The following is a 23260-nucleotide window of genomic DNA, read 5'->3' on the forward strand; positions in this document are numbered from 1 at the left end:
GGAGGGGAACAGTGTCAGGGACTTGCCCCGAGATGACGCCTGCAGAGGAGCCCAGCAGAGGGGCAGCCCGGGTTGAGGGGCCGGGGCCAGCACAGCAAACACAGGAGACAGGGCCTCCCCCCCCCGCCCCCCCCCGCCCCCGACCACCCCTTCCCCGGCCCCCTGCCCAGGCCAATCAGGCCCCAGCAGCTCTCCAAGCTCCTTTCTGTCTCCCGTCTTGGTGTCTGTGGGTTGAGCCCAGCTCCAGCTGGGTAACCACTAGGTGTCCCCCTCCTGCCCGAGGCAAGGCCTGGCCTCCGGCCGGCGGGATCCCCCTTGGTGGAGGCCGGGCAGTCAGGTTGTAAAGGATCATAAAGTGGGGCGGTGCCCGGCAGGAGCGAAGGTCGCCCAGGCAGAGACTGCGCCAGCGGGCGGCCGGCTGCCCAGAGGGTCCTGGATGCCTGACAGGCTCGGACCCTCCTGCCAGCTGACGGCCGCCAAGATGGGTGCTTGGGTCTTGCTGCTGCCGCTGCTCATGGCCACGGCCCAGGCCCAGGCCCAGGGTACCTGTGGGGCTGTGGCAGGTGGGACTGGGTGGCGGGCACGGGCCTGGGTGCCACCAATCCTTCCTCTCCAACTTTCCAGTCTGCTCTGTGGCCAAGAACTTCTTTGAAGTCAAGGAGAACACGAATCTCAGCGGACCCCTGGTGATTGTAGACGTCCCCCAGGGCCAGCAGGTGACCCTCGCAGCCTCGTCCACTCCCTTCGCGTTTCGGATCCAAGGGAACCAGCTGTTTCTCAACGTGACTCCTGATTATGAGGTGCAGCTGGCAGGCCCCGGTGGGGTGTGCCCATGGGGGTGGTCGGGGCGGCTGATTACCCATGGGACCCAAGCAGACACCCACCCTCCTTCCAAGAGGAGGGCTCTCTGGGGGTCCTTGGTCCTGAGTTTGCCCAGGGGTCCTGAGGGCTCTGTGCCCCTCAGAAGGGACTGACCCCTCTAGGGCCCCAAGGCTTGGCTGAGGGCTGGCCTGTGGGGGGTGGGGCCCTTGAGGGACAAAGCTGCCCGGGCCCCTGATGCCCTCTGGGCTCAGCACAGACAACAGGGACCCCGGGCAGGCACCTGCCCCCTTGACCTCAGAATCCTCACCTGTGAAGTGGGGACAGTGTGCTGCGGCCGGCTGGACAGGTGATTCCTGACACCCATCTGCCCCCACAGGAGAACGCATTGCTGCAGGCAGACCTGGAGTGCAAAAGGGGTGACACCGTGGTAAGTCCCACCCCCCCAGGGCCCCCACCTCCTGGGCACCCCCACGTCACCTCCCTACCCTGTGATGTCAGAGCTCCTCACGTGCACCTCTGCACTCTGCTCTGCCCAGTCCAGGGTCACTCCCTGGTGACCTCACCCGGTGGTATGTTGCCAAGTGTCATCCTGTGCTGGCGACATCCACACTTCCTCCAGCCCAGACTCTGCGCTGAGTCACAGACTCACAAACCCAACCCGGTCAACATCACACCCCCAACAGAGGCGCCCAACCTGAGGCCCCCACTTCGGAGGCGCCCCACCTGCCGGCTGGCTCCTCGCCCTCCCTCTCTCCCCACTTCCCTCTATCAGCACATCTGTCGGCTCTGCCTCAAGCTGGACCCTCCCCACCTCTGTGCCCCACTGGGGCCTCGGCTACCAGCATCTCCTTTCTGGAAACTTCCAACTGGTCTGCTTGTTCTCCTCTTGGCCCCATCCACCCCAATCCACTCTCTGCATGGCAGAAGATCCCGTAAAGCAAGCAGTACATCCTGTCCAGGACTCACTCCCACGGCTGCTTTCTCACTCACCGTCAAAGCCAAATGCGTTGCCGTGGTGGGTGAGGCCGGGGCTCACGGGCCGTGCTCCAGTGGCCTTGTGCCCTCTCCCCGGATCTGCACCTGCCTCCCTGTCTCACCACCTCCGGTCCTCAATGCCCTGTCACCTCCCCAGAGGAGCACCCCGACAACCCGCCCCACGCACCTGCCAGCTCAGCAGCGATCCCTGTGGGCGCCCTCACCCCGACATCACAGCACACTACCCACAAATATCTGAGGACGAGTCTCTAAAAGATAAGGACCCTTCTTTTAAAACATCAGCAGCACACTGTTGTCACACTGAAAACAGCAGGGACTCCTGGTGTCACATGACCTCCAGTGTCCGAAACCCCCCTCCAGAAGGGTCCGCCCGCCGCGGCTGCCAGACGGTTCCCTGAAGTCCCTTTCAGTCTGTGGGGCCCCTTTCTCCCTCCTTTTTTCTTTGAGATTTATGTTTGGAGAAATTCGATGGTTTTGCTGTTTTCCTCATCTGGGACTTTGCTGGTGGCACCCCCAGGAGCTGCGTTATTCTCTCCAGGGCACTCGCCACCTTCTGTGCTTACAAATTCCTTCTTGTCCACTGTCTGTGACCCTGATAGAGCAGGAGTCTCAGGGCGCCCCAGCACACAGAACGAGAGGGGCCGCTGGGGCTGGCACCATGCAGAGAAGGCTGACCACCATCCGTCCCCCCAGGTGACCCAGCTGAGGGTGTTGGTGTCTGTGCTGGACGTCAACGACAACCCACCCACGTTCCCTTTTGTGGTCAGGGTCAAGAGGGTGCCTGAGGTGAGTGTGAGGGATGCCAGAGGCTGGCGCCCTCTGGGCTGGCACAGGGGCATCAGGAGCCCGGAGGAGGGGCCAGGGGGCAGAAGGCTAATGGCTGGGGGGCTTGGCCATGGGGTCAGGAGTGTGGCCAGACCAAGTGCTCCGTCCCCCAGGACACTAAAGTGAACACCACCGTCATCCCTGCGACGGAACTGCAGGCCCAGGACCTCGACAAAGATGACATCCTGTTCTATAGCCTCCAGGAGGTGACCCCGGTCAGTGCCCCGTCCCCACCCCAACTCAGACCCCTCCAATCTGAGCGCCCCGGCCTCTCTGCATACCCCCAGAGTCTCAGGCTGAGGCCTCCCCATCTGCCCAGGGTGCCAGTGCCTTCTTCTCCTTGGTGGGGGCAAACCTGCCCGCCCTGCAGCTGGACCGGACACTGGACTTGGACAGGTGGCCGAACATGACCTTCCAGCTGCTGGCGCGGGTGAGCAGGCCTCTCCCACCCCGAGTCCCCAAAGCTCGGGTTCCCATCTGAGCTGCCACCAGCCCCAGGCTCCCAGACCTGATCCACGGGGCTCGGCTGTTGCAGGACACTCGGGAAGAAAACGTGAATCCCAGCCACACGGCCACGGCCACCTTGGTCCTGGAGGTGCAGCCCGCCGATCTGCGGCCCCCCTGGTTCTTGCCCTGTGCCTACAGAGACTCTTACGTCTGCATCCAGGCCCAGTACCACGGGGCTGTCCCCACCGGTTACCAACTGGTACTGGGGACAGGGAGGGTTGGCACTGGGGGTGGGGGCTGGTACCATGGGGCTAAATTGGGTTGTGATTTTCAAACAAATGTGAACACTCCCGCGTAAAGCAATCTGGCCCGGCTCCTGGGCGTGAGTGGTGAACAAACTCACTGGAATTGGTGAGGGGAAGAGGCCCACCGTCCTCGGGGCAGAGACCGGGAACCAGTGAGGCAGCTGGGACGCCGGGCGGGGGTGGGGGGACTGGACAGGCCACGGTGCTGCTCCTGAGGGGCAGCTGATCTCTGCCTGGCTGGCTGTCCCCACTCATACCACGAGGGGTGCACTGAGGCAGTGGGGCTCCGGAGCCTTCTCCTGTGGCAAGAGGTCTGAGTCTAGGCCCCTGTCTGAACCCCCGTCCCCCGTGTGGGCTCCCTCCCGAGACGCACATTGTTCATATCCGTCAGATGTCCTGGGGCAGACTGACTCATAGCAACAGATCGAAGGGGTGTGACGGATGATCCTGTCGGATGTCTGGACTGTCCCTGGCAGGCCTGCCCGGGGGCTGTTTCAGGCCTCCTTGAGGGGGAGCGGGAGGGGCCGAGCTGGGCCACTGCATCAGCCCCAGGGCATCCCATCCCCTCGCTGTGCCCGCAGCCGACCCCCCTCATCCTGGATCCAGGGCCCATCTACGCCGTGGACGGGGATGCGGCCATCAACCAGCGCATCACCTATAGCATTATAGGGGGTGAGTGAGGACTGGCTCTCTGGCTTCTCGCTCCATACAACACCCAGGGTCCCATCCCCACCCCCACCTTGGGCAGGGGAAGCCCCAGGGGGACCTGTCACATGGGCAGAGCCAGCTGGGACCCTGGACCTCAGGCCTCTGGAGGGGACCAAGACCAATTCATCTCCTCCCCATCCTCCCAGGACACGAGGACACATTCACCATTGACACCAACTCGGGCAACCTCACCATGACCAGGAGTGTTGACAGCCCCAAGACTTTCCTTCTGTGGGTCAAGGTCGGTCCCTTGCCCAGGTCTCAATGGGCCCTTCCTGAGCCTCAGGCTGCTGGGCTTGCCCTTCAAGGACCTGCTGGTCACTGCTGCCTCCCTCACCCCCAGGGGGAACAGGAGGACCAGGCCCGCTACTCCGTGACCCAGGTCACAGTGGAGGCTCGAGACGCCATTGGGAGCCTGCCCCGCTTCCCCGAGAGCCTGTACCGTGGCATGGTGGCACTGGGCGCAGAAGTGGGTGAGGCCGTCAAGGATGCAGCAGCCCCCTCCCAGTCTCTGAGGATTCGGGCCCAGGACCCTGACTTCCCAGTAGGCAGCGCCTTGTCCCTGGGTCTGCCTGTGTGTGGGTTGGGGTAACATGGGGGTGGCCCAGGGCCGGGACTCACTGGGGCTGTGTCCAGGACCTCAACTCGGCCATCACATATGGAATCACCAACAACTCCAACTTCCGAATGGCTGGGGAGACTGTGCAGGTCGCCAAGCCGCTGGTGTACACAGGGGTCTTCTATGCAGAGGTGAGGGGGGGCCGGCATCTCTGAGGGGCGGGGGTTAAGGCAGGGCCTAGGAGGGACAAGCCCCCTTCCTGCCCCAGGTCGAGGCCACGAACACAGTGACCGCAGGCACAGCGACCACAGTGGTGGAGATACGAGTGTCAGAACAGGAGACCATCCCCACAGGTGAGCCTCCAGGGGGACCCCGGTGATGGCTCGGGGGGGCTCCTTGCCACAGGCATGCTGGGAGCAGAGGCAAGCCGAGCCCTGTGCCTGGCCCCCAGACCCCCCAGATCCCCCCACATCCCCAGAGGCTGGAGGAACGGCTGGGCCCTCAAGCAGCATCACTTCGGAAGCCCCCAGACCCCCAGGGCCCTCTCAGGAACCCTCCACGACCAGCTCTGGGGGGGGCACTGGCCTGCAGTCCCCCCCAGGCACAACTCTGAGGCCGCCTGCCTCGCCTACGCCTGAGGGGCCCTCCAGTGTGGGAACCAGCACCTCCCCTCCATCAGCCTTGCCCAGTGGGGGCTCAGCACAGACCCAGAAGCCAGGAACCTCTCAGCCGAGGACCCCTGGGCTCAGCAGGACCCCCCAGCCCTCAGGTAGCACCCCCATTTGCCCTAGAGTCACCCTCATGCTCCCTGACTTCGGGTGGTCCTGGGAGTCACTGTAGGCAGGGTCTGCCCCAGGTTGGCCTCGAATGACCGTGAGACCCCAAGTGGGGGTCTGCTCATTCTGGGCAGAGACAGACACGTCCTGGGAGGGCCCCCTGAGAAGGTAAACTAGGAAAGGTGTGTGGAGGGCAGGGCTGACGCCAGATTTGGGATCCAGTGAACCACACCCTTCCCAGGGCCATTCACTCCACTGGCACCAGCACTGCCCTCATCTCCTTTCTTGGGTGTTACACCCCTCGCCTCCCACGTGGAGCTGGTGGGCACTGACTCCCAGCCGCCTCCTTCCCTTCAGCAGCCTGGCCCTCCTGGAGGGCCCTGGGAACACACGGCTCCTTAGTCGGGGGCGGGGGGGGGGGGGTCAGTACAGCCCACTCTCCAGAACCTCTGCCCCAGGAGGCAGCCAGCCTGGCTCGTCCTCAGGGTGTCCTGAGCTGGTGCAGGTTGGGCTGGGAGGTGCTTGGGGTACTGTAAGTGGGTGAATGTAAGTAAGTAAGTGGGTGGTGGTGTTGCTGGCAGGCACGCCTGGGGCTGGAGGAGGCAGCGCCACAGGGGATGGTGAGCCAGGCCACACTGGGGACCGGAACTTCTCGACGGCGGAGATGGCGGCCGTGGGTGGCGTGCTAGGTGCCCTGCTACTTCTAGCTCTCCTTGCCCTCACTGTCCTCATCTATAAGCACTACGGCCACCGATGCAAGTGCTGTGCTGGCAAAGCTCTGGTGAGGCCCTGAGGGGTGGGGGACCGGACAGGAGAGGGACAGATGCAGAGACCGAAGAGGAGAGATGAACAGACTGACAGGCGTGGAGAAAGATCAAGAGACAGGGATGTGAGAGTGAGGACAGACAGCAGTGGAAAGATGGAGGGAGGAGGTGGAGGGAGAGGGAAGATATAGCGGGGGAAGATGCAGGGGGGAGAAGATGTGTGGGGGGAGTTGGGGGGGAGGGGGAGATGCAGGGGGGTGGAGGTGGAGAGCCCACAGGATGAAGAGCAGGGGTGAGGAAACATGGGGTGTAGACATCATAGTCCAAAAGATGGAGAGGGGACAGAGAGAGGCAGAGAAAAGGGCAGGGACCAGTGCGGATCCCTGTCTCTGGGAGGGCCCCAAGGGCTCCAAGTCCATGGCGGGATCCTGGTTGATGCCCTCGCTCCTGTCCCTCCCCAGGAGCCCCAGCCCGGTGGCTTTGACAACAAGGCCTTCCTCACCCACGATGGTGAGGCCAACTGGGCACCGGCCCCCAGCCCAGAGCCCTGCCCCACCTCAGATGAGGCCCCGCCCGAGCCCCTGGAGCCCACGCCCCTGGAGCCCGCGCCCCTCGTGCCCCCCAGCCTTGTGCCCCCCGCCTGCGCCCCCGAGTCCCCCATGGCGGCCCAGGATGGGGGCAGCCCCGCGGAGGTGAGGTCCATCCTGACCAAGGAGCGGCGGCCTGAGGGCGGCTACAAGGCTGTGTGGTTCGGCGAGGACATCGGCGCCGAGGCCGACGTGGTGGTCCTCAACTTGCCCACCTCGGACGCGGATGGCGCAGGCGACTGGGACAGCCAGGGCGGCGGCGCGGACGAGGGCACCCCCAGTGACGGGCCCAGCGACTCCACCAACGACGGGCCCAGCGACTCCACCAACGGCTAGCGCGGCCCCCCTGTCCCCCTCGCGGGCCTGGACCCCGAGTCGCTCAGCCGCTGTCCCCCACTGCACTGCGCAGAATAAAGTGATACTTTTGGATCTGGGGCAAGGGGTGCGTGGGGTCTGTCTCGGAGAGGCTGCCGCCGGGGGGTTCATGGCATGGCCCATTGGCTTCCGCCGGCATGGAGTCCTCGCGGATGCACGGGGCGGTGGGGGCCGTGGGGTCGGGGAGGGGGCGGGCAGGGTCATAGCACTGGCACGGCTTCCCATAAACCACCTGCTGCACCCGCCCGCCTTGCTTCCCACGCTGCGTGCCAGCTGGCAGAGAGGAAGTTCCTCTCCTGGTCTAACCACGGCCCGAGGAGGGGGGCATCTCGCACTGGAGACTCTCCCTCCCTACCCAACACGGAGGGTCTTCGCCTGGAGGAGGCTGAGAGTCACCCTCAAGAAGACTCATGGAGGGCATGGTCCTGGGGACCTTCCAGGGAGTCACACCCAGTGGGGTCCGCTGGGGGTGGTAAACACCCAGTGGGCAGAGAGAGGCACCTGGCCCAGGCGCCCAGACTGTGCTTGCAGGGTGGCAGGGCCATTTGGTGCACAGGCAGAGGCTGTGGCGAACCAGGGCCACCGAGTGGGGGACAGGGCCCCCTCCGCCGGCTTCCTCAGGGAGAGGCCGGCATCAGGCAGGGCTTCCGTGCTGACCTCCACCACACTGTCCCTTGTGGTCCTTGGTGTTTTTCCTAATGAAAGGCATCACAAATTCCTTTCCAAATGTTTTACTTTCGAGGGCATTTGAGTCTTCTTGTCCGAACAATTCTCGCGGTTAAGAAACCACGCGCTGCAGCTGCCGCTGGTCCCTCGCCCCCCATTACCCGCTTTTCCGTGAAAATAAGTGCTTGGTTTTGTTTGGAGCCTGGTTTCGTTTTTCATGTTGGCCGAGTCCCCGGCTTGGCCCACTGCCTCCCCCACCCCCATTAGTGGCCCGGGTCCGCAGTCCGCCTGGTGTAGGGGGCGCTCCTGGAGGGATAAGGGCAACTGGATGCCGCAGGGGCTGAGCCTGGCAGGGCGGCGAGACCGGCCACTCCAGCCGCCCCTCCGCTACCCCCTCGGGGGCTGTCCCCAGACGGGGCCTGCCGCCTGCACCAAGAGCCTGCACAGGGGCTCCGGGAACAGGCCGCGAGCAGCCCCCACTGTCTGTTGGAGCGCGTGACTTCCCCGGCTGCACCTGGAGCCCAGCGGGCCCAGCCCGCCCCGCCGTGGTCCCGCCCCACCGTCGGCCCGCCCCCATCCCCGCCCTCCCCTTAAAAGCGCGCCGTTCTCGCTCCTCCGGCGAGACGAAGCTTCCCGCCCCGGCGGCTCCGGCACCCAGGTACTCGGGACCCTCGCCACGCGGAGCACGAGGGGCAGCCAGTCCGTGACCGGGCGGGGGCGGAGCGAGGGGCGCATGGCCAGCGGGAGGCCAGGAGCCGGGTCAGAAACGAGGGAGTGAGGGGCCGGGTGGCTCGGGGACCCGGAGGTGCCTGCCGCCCGGACGCCCTGCCTCGCGGCTTAGGTTTCGTTTTCCTGCGACATGGTTTCGGTTTCCCGGCGCTCCGCGCCGCCCTCCACGCGACCATTCCTGTCGTGTCTCTGCAGGGTCCAGCCTGAGACCACCCGGCCAGGCCTGGACGCTGGCTTAACACCTGTGACCGCATGTGTGCGCGCCTGCCACATCTGTTGTCACACTCATCGCCACCTTTGCCCTGAAACCCACACCTGGGCAACGTCGTGGCCATAAGCCCTCAATCCACACGTGTGACCCCACCACCTGTGACCCCCTCACCTGTAACAACTGGGCCACAGTACCTGTGGTGACACTTGACTGCCACCCGCGACCACACCTCCTCGCAGCGGAGGGCGCGCCCCATCTCTCCAAGTCCAGTCCTTGCAGAGCGAGCGATGGCCGTGGCTCCCGACAGGTGAGAGCCTGGCCCACGCTCCCTAGGTGCCTGACCCCGCGCACCTTGCCACCGGCGCCCACCCCGCTGGCTGCTCCGCCCGCAGGGTAGCCCCGCGCGTGCTGTTCGGAGACTGGCTTTTGGGCGAGGTCAGCAGCGGCCGCTACGAGGGGCTGGAGTGGCTGGACGCGGCCCGCACACACTTCCGCGTCCCCTGGAAGCACTTCGGGCGGAGGGACCTGGGCGAGGCGGACTCACGCATCTTCAAGGTGGGACCCCAGCCCTGCTGCAGGTGTGAAGGCTAGCTCGGGCCCAGGCCCCCGACCTGCTCCCCCAGGCCCATGCCCTCCATCTCCTCCCTAGGCCTGGGCCGTAGCCCGCGGCAGGTGGCCGCCCAGCAGCAGCGGAAGTGACCCTCAGACCCCCGAGAGCGCCCTCCGCGCAGGCTGGAAAACCAACTTCCGCTGCGCATTGCGCAGCACGCGGCGCTTCGTGATGCTGCAAGACAACTCTGGGGACCTCACGGACCCGCATAAGGTGTATGCGCTCAGCCCCAAGGTGGGGTGGGCAGGTGAGGAATGTGGGGGAGGGCTGCTGGCAGGGAGGCAGACGTTCAGCGCGCGCAAAAGGCGTCGGAACTTGGTTCCGTCGGGGGCAGCCACTGGTCCGATTTAGTTTTAGAAACTGGCCTGGGAGAGGCTAGTGCCAGGTTGTTGGGGGAGGGCAGGGGATCACAGGGAGGAAGCTGATACCGCCTATTGGGACTAATGAGGGGCGGGGCGGTCCAGCTTTGAGGGTCCACCCAGGGGTTCACACCTTGGCGTGCCACTCTGGAGTCTCAGGTCCCAACTCTCCCTCAGAAGATGCAGGCATTAACCAGGGGAAGGATGAGGCCCTTGATGTCCCCCCCAGGACGGTAAGGCTGCTGTGTCCTCCTTGTCTCTGGGTGGGGGCTGCCACCTCGTTGGTGCTGGGGAGCTGCTTATGCTGGCACTGCCTTCCCCTGCAGGGCGGGTTCCTCAGGCCAGCCCTGGCAGGAGATGCTGGTGAGAGGCGGGGGCACCAGCTGGCTGGGCCGAACCCTGAGCCCTGCGCCCCAAGCCCTCTTTCCGGCCCAGCTGACGATGTGGAGGACCTCTTGCTCCAGGCTCTGCAGCAGAGCAGCCTGGAGGACCACCTGCTGGAAGCTACATGGGGGGTGGATCCAATCTCCCCAGAGGCTCCTGGTGAGGGGCTGTCCTCTGCCAAGGGGAGGGGCAGGCAGGACAGCAAAGTCCCTGGAGAGAGGGGGAGGTGTCCAGCAGAGATGGAGCCAGCCACAGCTGGACCAGTACAGCTGTCTCCACTGTCACCCTCTTCAGGCCCAGAGCTCCCTGCGGGGCAGCTGTACCTGCCAAAGCCCCAGGCCCAGACGACAGGTGAGAGGAACCTGGGGACATGTGGAGGAGGGAGGTACTGGGGGACCAGGTGCCAACACAGCCCTTCCCTGGACACAGGCCTAGCCCCAGCACCCTGGCAGCCCCCTCAAGAGGCAGAGCCCTGCACTGCGCTGCCCCCCAGTGCCTGTCCCCCGGTGGCAGGTGAGCAGGTCCCAGCCAGGCCTGGCTACTCACAGCTCAGTCTGCACACAGAACCCAGCCTGGGCACCCTGGACGTGACCATCATGTACAAGGGCCGAACGGTGCTGCAGGAGGTGGTGGGACGCCCAAGATGTGTGTTCCTATACGGGCCTCCCAGCCTACCTGTTGAGGCCACAGAACTCCAGTGCGTGGCCTTCCCCAGCCCTGCTGAGCTCCCCGACCAGAAACAGCTTCACTACACAGAGAAGCTGCTGCAGCACGTGGCCCCTGGCCTGCAGCTGGAGCTCCGGGGGCCTGGGCTGTGGGCCCGGCGCCTGGGCAAGTGCAAGGTCTTCTGGGAGGTGGGAGGCCCCCTGGGCTCTGCCAGCCCCTCTAGCCCGGCCCGCCTGCTGCCCAGGAACTGCGACACTCCCATCTTCGACTTCAGCACCTTCTTCCGAGGTGAGTGATGCACCTGCCCTGGGTCTGCCGCCCAACTTGGCCCCACCCCCGCTCACAGAGCCCCTGGTCTGCAGAGCTTGTGGAGTTCCGGGCTCGCCAGCGCCAGGGCTCCCCACACTACACCATCTACCTGGCCTTTGGGCAAGACCTGTCAGCCAGGAGGCCCAAGGAGAAGAGCCTGGTCCTGGTGAAGGTGAGGTGCAGGGCCCCGTGCGGGTGAGGCTGCCCACAGCCCCCACCTGGCTGATACCACCTTCCCCGCAGCTGGAGCCGTGGCTGTGCCGGGCGTACCTGGAGGGTGTGCAGCGTGAAGGCGTGTCCTCCCTGGACAGCGGCAGCCTAGGCCTCTGCCTGTCCAGCTCCAACAGCCTCTACAACGACCTCGAGCATTTCCTTGACCACTTCTTCATGGAGGTGGAGCAGCCCGCCTAGGCCCGGGGCCCGGACCCCACCCTGATCCAATAAAGAAAACCCGAAAACCTGTGCTGGTGTCCTGACCAGGGGTGGGCTCAGGGCTGGGGCTCTGGGGGGCACTGCCGACTGCAAGGCTTGCTCCACTTCCCGGGAGCCCACGGGATCTGCGGGCCCAGGAAGGGAGGCGACCATCCCCCCAAACACACACTGAGGCCTCCTGTGCGCACCCGTTATCTTCTGTCTTTCACAATGAAGAAATAGGCCACACACTTTAGAGCCAAGAAACTCTACTGGACGAATACAAAATGCCCTTGGGACAGCAGACGCGTGCTCCTGCCAGGAATGCTGGGAGGGTGGCACTGGGGATCCCGGAGTCAGGGACAGCTGACTCCGTGCCGTACCCAGGGCTTGTCCCTGGCCTTAAATGCGCCAACGCTATGCTCTGCCTGGTGGGAGGCAGTGGAGTGGAGGGCCAATGAGCGATTGTTTACAGAACGGAGGGAACAAAGCACTGACGGAGTTTCTAGATCAGAAACAGGCACACACAGGGCTGCAGCGGGAGCCCCTCCTGATCACCAAAGGCTTCACCTTTCAAGTACTGAGTCAATGGAGAAGTTTCTAAAGAGAATCCATTTTTGATAAATTAGAACACAATGGAAACTGTGAATCTATAATATACATATAAAAAAGTCCAGTTTTAAGCTGTGAGCAAGACAGGTGCACAGACCACGTGTGATCACAGGAACCCTGAAAACAGGAGCGCTAGATGTCCCCACTTTTCTACTTCTGCCACTTCCAACAGAACTGCCTGGGGATCTGGGGAAGTGCCACCACTGCCATCACGGGGCACCAGCTCCCAGGGTGTGCCCCATGGCCTTGGCTGGCCTCAGCCCTCAGCGCCCTGGGCGGGCGGCTCCTCCCCAGCCTCGGGCCTCCGGTGCCTGCGCATGTGCCTGTACTTGTCCACGTAGGCCCTGACCAGGTTGCCCACCTTCACAGGGTTGATCTCCCCGCTCTTGCTGTGGCAGATCTGGGGGAGGGGGAGAGGCACAATTACCTGGATGTCCTTCCACAGCCCAAACTCAGTGACCAAGCTCTGGGGGCCCGCGTCATGAGGGACAGGGGACTCGGGAAACTGATGCATGTCTGCCCGCTCTGCTCACCTTGCAGAGACGTGTGGCCAACATATCATGGATTTGAGGCTACCACCCTGGGCCTGAGAACCATCCATCTCTCAGGTCTTGCTTCCCTACCTGTGAGCAGGTATCTTCAATATTTTCTGTCATTTAGCTTATTTTAACAAGTAAGAAGGATGCTGTTCTAACCCCTGGAAAATGCCAATCCTTACTCTTCCTGAGCGACTCCAAAGTGTGGTTACAGGGAGACGAGGGACTAGCCTGAAGCTGCGGCCAGGACGTGGCAATGCTGCCCTGGCCCTGGCCAGACAACCCTGGGCCGAAGCACCTTCCTCAGTGCTCACAAACACCCTAAAAATCCGGGTCAGCAAGAGACAGCATAGACCCACCCCTCATAACAACCGAGCAGGGTGCCGGATGCACACGTGTGTGGGGCCCACCCACCCACGCTCACCTTCTGCACAGCCTTACGAAGGATGTCCTTGTACTCATCCTTCGTCACTTCCCTCTTCTGGTAGAAGGGCTTGATGGCCAGCTTCACCTCCTCCACTGCCCGCTCCTGCATGTGCAGCTTCTTCATGTACTAGGAGCGAGGACATGTGTGTGACCATCCACCAGAGGGGCTGCTCGGCCAGGGCAGAGGCTGGGAGGGCCCCTTACCCAGAGGCACGGCCTCTCTGGGGGAAGGTGGGTGGACTCACCTCTTCGTTCTTGGCCTTGTCCAAGGCTGGCCTGGGAGCAGCCGTGTTCTCCTCTGCGTTGTTGGCCGCGTGGCCAGCTGGCTCTGAGGCTGTGGTCAGGATGGTGGGCACTGGAGCTGGGCTCTGTGCCACCCTGCAGCCCGCAGGGGGAAGGCTCCCCTGCAGCATGAACTGGACTGCAGGCTGGCTGACTGGTGCATAGGGTGGGACACCCGAGGGCAGAGCCAGGGCGGGAGGCAGGTTGGAGTAGTGAACCTGGGCAGGAGGGCAGCTCACTGAGCACAGAGCCCTGACGCTGGCAGCGTCCAGCACGTGTCCCCACCCCACCCCGAAGTATTCAGAGCCCGGCAGAGACGGGGGCACCCACCTGAGAGGGGTGAGTGTCAGGGAAGCCAGGCCCTGGGAGCACACAGCCTGGGGGAGGGGTCTCTGAGAAGGACACCTGCTGGAAGGCTGCTGTGGGGCCCACGTCGTCTGTTTCCCAGACCCCTTCCTGGGGCTTCTGTGGCCTGTGAAGTGGCGTCCCTGAGGGCCAACACAGGGGAGGTGGGTGCTCTGTGGCCACCCTGGGCCAGAAGGCTGCTTCCTGACTGGAAAATTCCAGAAAAGCATCCCAGCAACAAGGACCACAGGCCATGCTGCAGCCACCTCCCTGCCCTCAGCCTGTGTCACTAGCGTGACCCAGGAGGCACATGTGCGCACAGAGAGAAGGCCCCCTGGCGGCCACTCCATGCCGTCCTCATGCGCCGCCCCGGCCCATGCCCGGAGTGCCCGCGGGAGCACCCTACTCACGCAGGCCTCGGTCTTCCGCTGGGGTACCACGTTCTGCCTCCTGCAGGTTCCAGGTGACCCTCTTCACCAGGGCTTTAGCCCGCAGCAGGGGGGTCTGAGAGGGGCCTTCCTCCTTCCCTACAGGTGCCCCGCCCAAGGCCTGGATTCCCAGGGCGCTGGGTACCGCAGCGGCCTCGTCTGCATCCTGCCAGAGCAAGGGCTTCTCTTGGGGGCCCTCTGCCAGGGGCAGGGGCTGCACAGCATCCTCACCGTGGATCAGTGACACCTCCCTTCTGATGACGGCCATGGCCAGGCTGGTGTCATGCTGCTGGCTGGCCGGGGGCACAGCAGGGTTGGGTGGGAAGTCTCGCTCTGGGGAGGAGTCCGTGCTCTCTGGCGAGGGTGGGGAGCTCATGTCATCCAGCTGCATGAAGATGGCCTCGCTAGAAAAGTCCTCAAAGACGTGCCCTGCCTCGACGGAGTCGCCATAGTCCAGGTCCTCAGGTGGACACTCAGATGGCACCTCCAGCATAGGGGCGGCCTTTGGGGGGGCCTTGTGAGCTTCAGCCTCTTCTGGAGAGGTGTCTGCTTCTGCTGAAGCTGGCAGCCTGGCCGGGGGCTCCCTGTCTGGCCTTGCCTCCTCTTGTGGAGGCGGCTGTGGAGAAGCCTCCTTCACGGCCAACTTCCTCTCTGGGGAGCGGGAGCGGGAGCGGGAGCGGGGCCGTGGCCGCTTCTCACGGGAACGAGGCCGCCGGCGCTCCCTGGACCTGAGCTCCACGCTTGGCGATCTGCACTTGCGCTTCTTCCTCTCACGGGAGCCCCGCCTGTCTCGGGGCCGCTCGCGGCTCCTCTCCCTTGGGTGCCGGTGCCTCCGGGCTCTCTCCAGGCTGCTGGGGGGCGAGCACTCCCTCCCCCAAGACCTGGAGCCTGACTCCCTCTTTTTCTTCCTCCTGCTCTCGCGGCGGTCATGGGAGGAGCTGCCAGGGCTGCCCGAGCGGGACCGGGACCTGTGGCGGCCTCGGCCCCAGGAGGCCCTTCTCCTCTCCCCACTCTTGTCCTTGGCCTTCTTCCGCTTGGCTCGCTCGTGGCTGCTGGAGCAGTCGCTGGAAGACCTCCGGCTCCTGGCCTTGGGCCTGTGCCTCTTGGCGTGGTCCTCACCCACTGGTGGCGACACTGACTGTGAGCTCCTGTCCCCAGAGTGGGAGCCGGAGCGAGTGCCTGAGTGGGCCCTCCTGTGCTCCCTGGTAGTGGCTCGCTTCCTCTTGGCTTTCTTCCGGCCACGGGAGCTTGATGTGGAGCGGGAGCGGGAGAGGGACCGCAGCTCCACGATCCTATGGGTGGTTGTCTGCGGGGCATCTGGGCTCGGTGGGGCGTCTGGCTCCACCACTGACACACAGGTCACTGTCCGCTCCTCGGAGTCAAAGAAGGTGCTGCGGGGTGGCGGGTCCTCATCCTCCCAGGGCTCTGGCGGGGATGGTCTTGGGACCCGGGGGACTGAGGCTTGGCCCTCAGCAGGCTCCTCTTTGCCCAGCCCCTCGCGCTCTGTGTTGGAGGCCCCCTTGGTGGTCCCCTCACTCCGGAGCTTGAGCAGGCTGGAGGAAGGCCCCCGAGAAGGCTCGGGCTCCGGTCCAAAGGTGGTTTCCACCGTGTAGGAGGTGACGCAGCGCACAGTCTGCAACGGTGGGTCCTTCGGGCTGTTGATGGAGATGGTGCGCGTGATCTCAGAGGGCAAGAGGCCAGTGCCGAGATGCTCAGGGCTGCTGCCAATAGAACTGGAATCAGAGCCCGTAGGGTCAAAGGGGTCGTAGATCTCGCTCTTGAGCTGCTTCGCCTTCCTGATGGAGAAGAGGGGCGAGGGGTTCTCCTTCCTCTGCACCTTGTTGTCGACAGGCCGGAAGGTGTTACAGAAGCCAGGGTTGGAGAGTCTGCTGGAAGGGGCAGTGTTCCCAGGAATGTTGATCCTGAAGCTCTCAAAGGTTGAGCCGACACCCTTGCCCCTCGAGGATCCCAGTGGGGCCGGGGACTGGGGGCCGCCCCCCGAGTGCGTGCTGGGCTCCTGTGGGCCCCTGCTGCTGGGCTCGCCCTCTGCCCGGGCACCACGACCAGGCTGCCCAGGGCCCTCCCTGCCAGTGAGTCGGCTTATGCAGGAGCTGGGGATCTCGACGCACTGCCCGGTGGGGACCGCGTCTGCCTGCCTGCTGCCGCTGTTGTCTCTCCTTATCTTTGGGATCCTGGGTAGCTCAGAGATGTCAGTTCTCCTGGGAGCTGGTTTGGGGGCCTGTCCTAGCACAGCACTCTGAGATGGCGAGTCAGAGCTGTGATCTGAGACCTTAGAGGACACAAATCTGAGAGGCAAAGCGTGCTTCCCTTCACCATTCAGTCGGGGGCTGTCACTTTGTTTTAAGCCAGGCCGGATGACGTTCGACAAGTTCTGAGCCTGACCCGACCGAGAGGTCCCTGAGGAGTCCAGTCTCACAGCTGCCCCCAAGGTGAGTGCAGGGACACAGGAGTGGGTGGCCGGGGCTGGGGCCGAGGCAGGCCTGCTCTGACAGCGTGGCCCCAGGCTCTGTAGCCCCCTTCCTGAGCATGGTGCCCCAGGCTGCAGGCAATCTCCAGACCCAGGGCCTTCTCCCTCTCTGGACAGACCAACTGAGTTTCGCTGAACAGGACTGGGCGCTAAAAGGGAAAGAGGCAAAAGGCATCAGCCCCCACACTCTCCCTAAAGAGCTCCAAGAGTCGGATAACTTCTACCAAATGACCCTCTCAAGCTGTGCATCCTCAATGCCTCCCACTGGCACCTTGACCTGGACCCTCTCCTGCCCGGGGCGCCCCCTCGGGCAGGCTTGCAGCTCGCTGAGGGGTCGCAGACGCTTTCTCTTCTGCTTTACAGTTACACCACTGATGGTCTGAAGGTTCCCACACCAGTCACAGACACAGGGGGGCAGTGACAAGGTGTGGCCCGAGCTCACAGCACCTTGTCCATCTCTGTCCTGCCCCGCCTCCACGCTGGACCCACCCCAGCCCTGAAATCCTGCCAAGGCCCAGCTCTGTGGGAGGGGCTCCACGGAGGCTGGTTCTGGAGCTCTGAGAACACATGCCAGCTCCTCTATGGCTAAGGAGGGTCTGTGGGCTGGCTGGGAACCCCACCACCATCTAGGCTATCAGCTGTACTTCTGCTCACAAAGCGATGGAAAGTTAACGGAGAAAAACAGCTGAGAAAACTGTCCCCCTTCGCTGACATTTCCTGTGAGTGGAAGATGCCTGTTTAGTGTGGCGGCTCTCCCACTGGCACTCAGAAGCACCCTCTGAGTCCCACGATTGTTTCTACTTCCTGGTGCACAGGGGACGGCCGGGAGCAGATGTCGCCTCACCTGCCCTCTTGGCACTGAGGGAGCCGTCCCGGTGGATGACAATGTCGGCGCTGTTCATCATGAGGAGGCTCTGGCCCGACAGGATGCTCCCCAGCAGGTCGGGGACAGGGGCCTCGTCCACTTCTGGCTCGGGCACCGCGGCAGGAACACTCCTCCTGCAGGCACAGACCCAGGGTGGGCCACTGCTGCCTCCCCACGCCCCAGGCCCTTGGTCAGGCACCCCTGGTGCCCCTACTGTTCCCCGGGGCCCCCAGGTCCTGGCTGCTGTGCTGAGAAGAGGCCGTGTGCTGGGCCCCCTGAAGGAAGAAGGGAGACCCACTTGGCAGCTCCAACTGAAGGACAGCAGTGTTTGTGGGTGACGTTATCTGAGGCTTCTGGCCCCAAATGTCACTGACAAGCAGGAATTGGTGGATGAATGCCATCTTCTAATTTTGTTGGTTTGGCTAATTCTTTTTTTTTGTGGAGTCAAATAGAAGAAAAGATGCAGGCAAGGTGCGGCCGCACTGAACAGCACCTTGGCTCCCTGCTGGTGGGCTCTGTGGCTGAGCTGGGCACGCAGAGGCAGCCCCGAGGAGCTGCGGCTCCCCGCACCCCCTCCTCGCCCCCAGTAGCCACCACTTTGTCCCCGCACCCTCAACTCAGGACTGGCTGCAGCACTTCCTCATCAGAGCCAAGGGAGGGGCCACAAAGAGAGGCCGCAGGAGCATGGGTGGCAGGGTGCCAGGCCAACATGGAGCCCAGCTGGTCCCTGCAGGCCTGTGGCCCCACCACAGGACCACTGTCCCCACCGTCCTATCCTTCCCAGGACAGACCTGGAGAGCCCCATGGAGATGGGCCTGGCCACAGGCTGGTGAGACTGCACAGCTGACTGAGAGAGGATCCTCCTCTTGGCACTCAGAGGGGAAGCTGGGTCTGCAGACAGCTCTTCATTGCTGCAGGGAGGACAAAGGCCAAAGGGAACATGTGACCCCACATCCTGACGCCCAGGGAGACATCCCCAGCTCACCCTCAACAGCACCTAGCATGGACAGGCTAAGCACTGCCCCACATGGCAGTATTCGTGACTCAACAGTGAACACAGGACCTGGGCAGCAGCTTCGCGTGGGCAGCTGCCCGAGTCTCTGAGCAGGGATGGCGGGCAGATGTGTGAACAGGCCTCTCTAGGTTAGGGGCTGGGGACGCAGAGTCCTCTGTACACCATCTCACCATCTGAGGACGACTCTGAGGCAGGAATCATTACCCTCGTTTTACAAACGTGGAGTAAGAGGCTTACCCACGCTCCCCATGGGGGTGCCGTGCCCAATGTCCACACTAAGAAAGGAGGGAGGTGACACCTAGCTCCCCAACTCTGAGATGGTGCCCCTGAAGGACTGCTCCCCCTGGAGTCACCTGTCGAAAGGGTCCAGCTCATAGGGGTCTCCAAACAAAGAGAGAGAGGCTGCTCCGATGTCCGCACGCATCAGCCCTAGAGAGGGGTCTGCAGGCTTGTACACGGATGGGATGCAGGCTCCGCGGACTGGCCTCCGGAGGCCCAGCGTCCGTGCAATGCGAGAACGAGCTGTGATTTCATTCTGAACCGAAGTAACAAAGAATAAGTGATCAGTAAGACTGAAATCTAAGGGTTTCAGACACACCATTTCAAGTATCAATTAGCAACACCAACACCAGGTGGAGCACATGCTAACGCAAAGCCAAAGGGCCTTGCATGTATTAATCACGACGTCGTTGAGATTTAACTGAACCACAGAGCGAGCAAACACCGAGACAAGCATGACCCACACACCACAAAGCCACGGGCAGAACCTCCCCAGAGTGCTGTCAACAGGGGGTCCTTTGTTTTGAGCAAAAACTCACAAGGAGGGAAACAAAGCATCCAACTGATGTCTGACTGACAGCCTGTTTTAAAAACCACCTGCGGAGTGAATGGCGAGGGGACAGTGCCACTCCCACCACAGCCCACGGCACCTTGTGCATGGTCCCGGAACCCGAGGGCTCAGGTGGGCGTGCAGGGTGGGAGCCGGCCGCAACAAGAAGGCAAGGCCCCGTCCTGCCAGTGCCCACATGGCTCACAGCTCTGGCCCCTACTCCTGTGTCTGAATGAACACCGAGACCATGTGTTCACATACACCACTTACTAAACTGAGTTTTACATAAACATACCATACGAATTTAATTAGGCAATAGCTACGCCCCTGAGTATAAATTCACATAAAGATGCAGCAAACACCTGAACAGCTTCTTCTACTTTACGTATCAAAATGCTCCAAATGTCCAGTCCAGCAGCTGGAGTGAGAACAGGCCCTTCAGAAAAGGGCTGCATGACGCAGGCTGCTCAGGCACGACAGAGCGGCACTCTGAGAGCCCAGTGACGGGGGACTCTCAGGAGGGGGAACGGCCTGAAGTGGACAGTGTCCACACACATCCCGCTTGAGTCACCTCAGCCAGGACAAGTTGGCTCTGCCTGAACAGCCAGCTGTAGACTCCAGGGGAGGTGCTCCACCCAAGAGGACCCGGTGGCGGCACCTCTCTGAGCCCCCACATGGCTCCTGTACTCCGGATCCAGTCCTCTTGCCTCCCTGACAAGCTGGCAGCCACAGCCCCGCCCACTCTGCACCCTCTGGCCTGCCTGCCCCTCTGTGCCCACAGGACCCCTGGGGGTTCTGGGAGTCACACACAACCCCTGAGGATGTCTGCCTCCAAAGGGTCCTGGGAAACATCCTGTATCCAATCTGGGCTGTAGAAGTGTTCGTTCTCATCAGTGAGTCTCTAAGCAAACACAGAGGAGAGGCTGCTTCTGTGACCCCCCTCCCCCACCTAACCACACAAAGGGGTCAAGGGCAGAACGTGGACATCGCCACCAGACTACCTTTCTCTTCTTCCCCGTCCTCCTCCTCACGCGGCCCTGGCGTTTCTTAGATCTTGTCCCGGAGCTCCTCTTGCCCGTCACGGATGATTTGGATGGGGTCTTCTTCCTTCCTGACGCTTTCCTCCGTCTTCCTACAAAGAGGACAGACAGTCTGTGCTCACTGTGCACAGCCCCTGCCCCAGGCATCCCCTCCAGGAGGTGCCCCACACCACCAGGACCAGCACACGGACAACCATACACACTGGCTCGGGGGTTTTTTTTTTTTGGTTTGATTCCTATTCGGATATTTAATTTGTTTCCAATTTTTTTTTTTATTAATGTTATGATAGGTTACAACCTTGTGAGCTTTCAGTTGTACATTATTGTTAGTCATGTTGTGGGTACACCTCTTCCCCCTTTGTGCCCTCCCCCCTCCCCCCCTTTTCCCTGGCTCGGGGTTTTTAAATGGAAAAGTAAACCATAATTTAAAAAATAACACCTCCATGGAGGAGAGAGAGGGAGGGCAGCATGGAGCGAGGACTTTGGAATCTACTTTGATTTGTAGATCTGACTTTTAGAACCGGTAAATATTTCAAATGATTATGAAACAAAATTAAATTAGAACAAACTGTGACAATCAAGAGTAAAATGAAAGGATGAGTATGCATTGGACCCAGTTGGTGGTCTAACCACAGAGAACTCGCCCAAGAGGCCTGAAAACGAATGATTTCACTGGACATTTCCTAAAAAGGAAACTGCAGAATGGCCAGAGTCTGCCCTGCCCGTCAGTCATCCCAGGGGGTGCTGCTCTGGGCTCAGTGGGAACCAGCCCTGGGCGGCCACAGGCATCCTATGATGCTCCAACACCCCCTGCAAATCCACGGGAAGCCCCGCATGGAAGAGGAACCCAAGGCAGACAGAGGGGTTGGCCTCGTGATGTATGCTATTAAGATACATCAAATACATCTAAATCCCTGAGTTCATAATGATGCTAAAAACCCTAACTGATGTCCACTGAAGGATGCTGCTAAGCAACCCCATGGTCCTGAGAAGCAGTCGATAAGAGGAACAGGCGAAGGCATCAGTCAGGTGGCTTTGTGCAGAAGCACCGCAGCACTGGGAAGCAGCTAGCGCAGGGTCAGGCTCTCCTGACCTTCCTCAGTAAGGTCCCAATCTGAGCCCTGAGCACTGACAACATCCCCCCTGTCCCCTGCCCCTGGCAGACACCAAAGCAAACAAGCACCCACTTGAACCTGTGGACAGCCAAGGACAGCTGCTGGCTGCCCATGGTGCAGTGGGCAAAATCAGACCGTGAGGGATGCTCCAGGACAGAAGGCCTGACCTCCTCCACAACCAAGAGGACACAGACACAGGCTCAACAACCACCAATGCAACATGGATCTTGTCTGGCTCTCGATTTAAAAAAAATAGTTTCTAAAATTCTATCACATTTATGACACAATTAGAACTTTCAACATTGACTGGCTATTTCATGATGTCAACAAATTACTGTTGGTTTTCTCAGGCATAACCACAGTACTGTGGTTAAGAAGAAAGATTCCCTCCTTTAGACACACTGTGAATACTGACAGTGGATGTGAAGCATCTACTTCAAAATGATACGGGAGGAGGAAGTGGGGGCAGAGACGAGGCAGAAGTGGCCAGGAGGGCTGAAGCCAGGTGACGGGTAGTTAAGTGGGCTCACTATTCATTTCTTCCCACACTTCCACAGGTTTGACCTAAGTCTGAAGAAAGTATAAAAAATTCACTAGCAAAGCAAAAAAAAAACCTCAAGCAGAATAAAGCCAATGTGGCCTAACCAAGTGACCTGGACTCTGCATGTTACGCCCTCAGTGGGATCCACGTTACGGACGAGGGGGAAACACCTCCACCCCCGCCTCTAACAACCGCACTGCTAGCAACTCGAGGTTTCTGTTCCGAGACTGTTCTCTGTGCAATGGGATGACGCAGACAAGTAATCACAGTGTTAGGACTGAGAGCTGGGATTTCTGACATGAGAAAAAGAAGACACAGATGTGAGATACAAGACACAAAACCCCTCTAAGCCTGAATTTTAACTCAGGAATTGGTAGGACCTTACGACATATTTCTTAGTTGTAGCCACTAAAAAGGGCTAGAACAATGTCAGCCACCGGCAGGGGAGCATCAACGAGCTCAGACCTGGTCTCTAAGTTCCAGCTCTCACTGGGAAGGCAAGAGCTCCCCGCAGGGGCCCACGGGAGCCACATGAAGAGGGCCCTGCTAACTTGCAGCACATACAGAAGCAACAAAGCTGTCACAGCACCTACGGGGGGAAAACACCGGCAGGACCTGTCGAACAGACCCGCAACCACAAGACCGCTCTGTGCCTGCGGGTGTGGGGAAGACACACGCTTGACTCTCCCCAGCACTGGTGAGAATGTGGTGCAGCTACAGCTCTGATGTTACTCAGGGGAGCAGAAGTCGGCACATGACCTCAAACACACATTCACCCAACGATCCAAGCAGTCTACTCCTCTCTGCTCCCCAGGAGAAACAGAACACCTGCCTGCAAAAAGACTCGCAGCAGGACACGCACAGCATCTTCACTCTCACAGAGCCACACAGAACACAACCCAGATGCCCAGCACAAGCGGCTGGGGAAACAGACTAGTGTATTCAGGCCATGGGATGTTCCTCAATGACAAACAGAAGTTAACCACAGACACACACAGCTACACTGACTCCAGAATCCTTGTGCTGAGCGACGAACCAGAGCACACACTCAGGAACTTCTAATGTCTTGTTACCTCAAGTTTGAGAACAGGCAGAACTAATGGACAGACAGGGATAGAAAGGACACAGGGCCGCCTGGTGGCAGAGGCGCAGGCTAGAAGGACGGGCCATGTGCAGTGGAGGCACTCATTGCACTCCACGTGTACACACTCATTGTACTGTATGTGTAC

The 23260-nt window shown here is 61.6% G+C and overlaps 3 protein-coding genes across 15 annotated transcripts in view; 2 read left to right on the forward strand and 1 right to left on the reverse strand.

Annotated features, from left to right (window-relative positions):
* Positions 1-386: 386 nt before the first annotated feature.
* Positions 387-7224, forward strand: CDHR5 (cadherin related family member 5). Of its 5 annotated transcripts, none has more exons than XM_046644289.1 (15): positions 387-542; positions 625-800; positions 1199-1249; positions 2512-2604; positions 2757-2858; positions 2963-3073; positions 3179-3349; positions 3977-4067; positions 4250-4344; positions 4447-4647; positions 4740-4853; positions 4931-5015; positions 5114-5431; positions 6020-6219; positions 6664-7224. In XM_046644289.1, the coding sequence occupies exons 1-15, from the start codon at positions 437-439 to the stop codon at positions 7123-7125; spliced, it is 2376 nt and encodes a 791-aa protein (XP_046500245.1). In that variant the 5' UTR covers positions 387-436; the 3' UTR covers positions 7126-7224. The 5 variants fall into 5 exon arrangements, with proteins under 5 accessions (XP_046500245.1, XP_046500246.1, XP_046500248.1 ...); XM_046644290.1 differs by having other exon boundaries at positions 5141-5431; XM_046644292.1 differs by having other exon boundaries at positions 5264-5431.
* A 1212-nt stretch (positions 7225-8436) lies between these two features.
* On the forward strand, positions 8437-11560 carry IRF7 (interferon regulatory factor 7). 7 transcript variants are annotated; one of them, XM_046643667.1, is made up of 10 exons: positions 8437-8488; positions 8755-9077; positions 9163-9325; positions 9420-9627; positions 9845-9972; positions 10066-10282; positions 10418-10474; positions 10553-11077; positions 11152-11270; positions 11342-11560. In XM_046643667.1, exons 2-10 carry the CDS (start codon positions 9058-9060, stop codon positions 11507-11509), a joined length of 1605 nt encoding a protein of 534 aa, XP_046499623.1. In that variant the 5' UTR covers positions 8437-8488; positions 8755-9057; the 3' UTR covers positions 11510-11560. The 7 variants fall into 7 exon arrangements, with proteins under 7 accessions (XP_046499623.1, XP_046499629.1, XP_046499630.1 ...); XM_046643671.1 differs by lacking the exon at positions 8437-8488 and having other exon boundaries at positions 8534-9077; positions 10688-11077; XM_046643668.1 differs by lacking the exon at positions 8437-8488 and having other exon boundaries at positions 8535-9077; positions 9893-9972.
* A 542-nt stretch (positions 11561-12102) lies between these two features.
* Positions 12103-23260, reverse strand: part of PHRF1 (PHD and ring finger domains 1) — a 31716-nt gene continuing 20558 nt past the window's right edge. For all 3 annotated transcript variants that reach the window (XM_046643666.1, XM_046643665.1, XM_046643664.1), the window contains 9 exons: positions 20337-20467; positions 18860-19041; positions 18283-18402; positions 17471-17625; positions 14121-16775; positions 13696-13853; positions 13329-13583; positions 13082-13210; positions 12103-12521 (listed from right to left, as the gene is read on the reverse strand). In XM_046643666.1, coding sequence (XP_046499622.1) covers positions 12378-12521; positions 13082-13210; positions 13329-13583; positions 13696-13853; positions 14121-16775; positions 17471-17625; positions 18283-18402; positions 18860-19041; positions 20337-20467 — 3929 coding nt within the window. In that variant the 3' untranslated portion in view covers positions 12103-12377. The remainder of the gene's footprint in view (positions 12522-13081; positions 13211-13328; positions 13584-13695; positions 13854-14120; positions 16776-17470; positions 17626-18282; positions 18403-18859; positions 19042-20336; positions 20468-23260) is intronic.

The sequence above is a fragment of the Equus quagga genome, chromosome 17 (assembly GCF_021613505.1).
Source record: "Equus quagga isolate Etosha38 chromosome 17, UCLA_HA_Equagga_1.0, whole genome shotgun sequence".
NCBI lineage: Eukaryota > Metazoa > Chordata > Mammalia > Perissodactyla > Equidae > Equus > Equus quagga.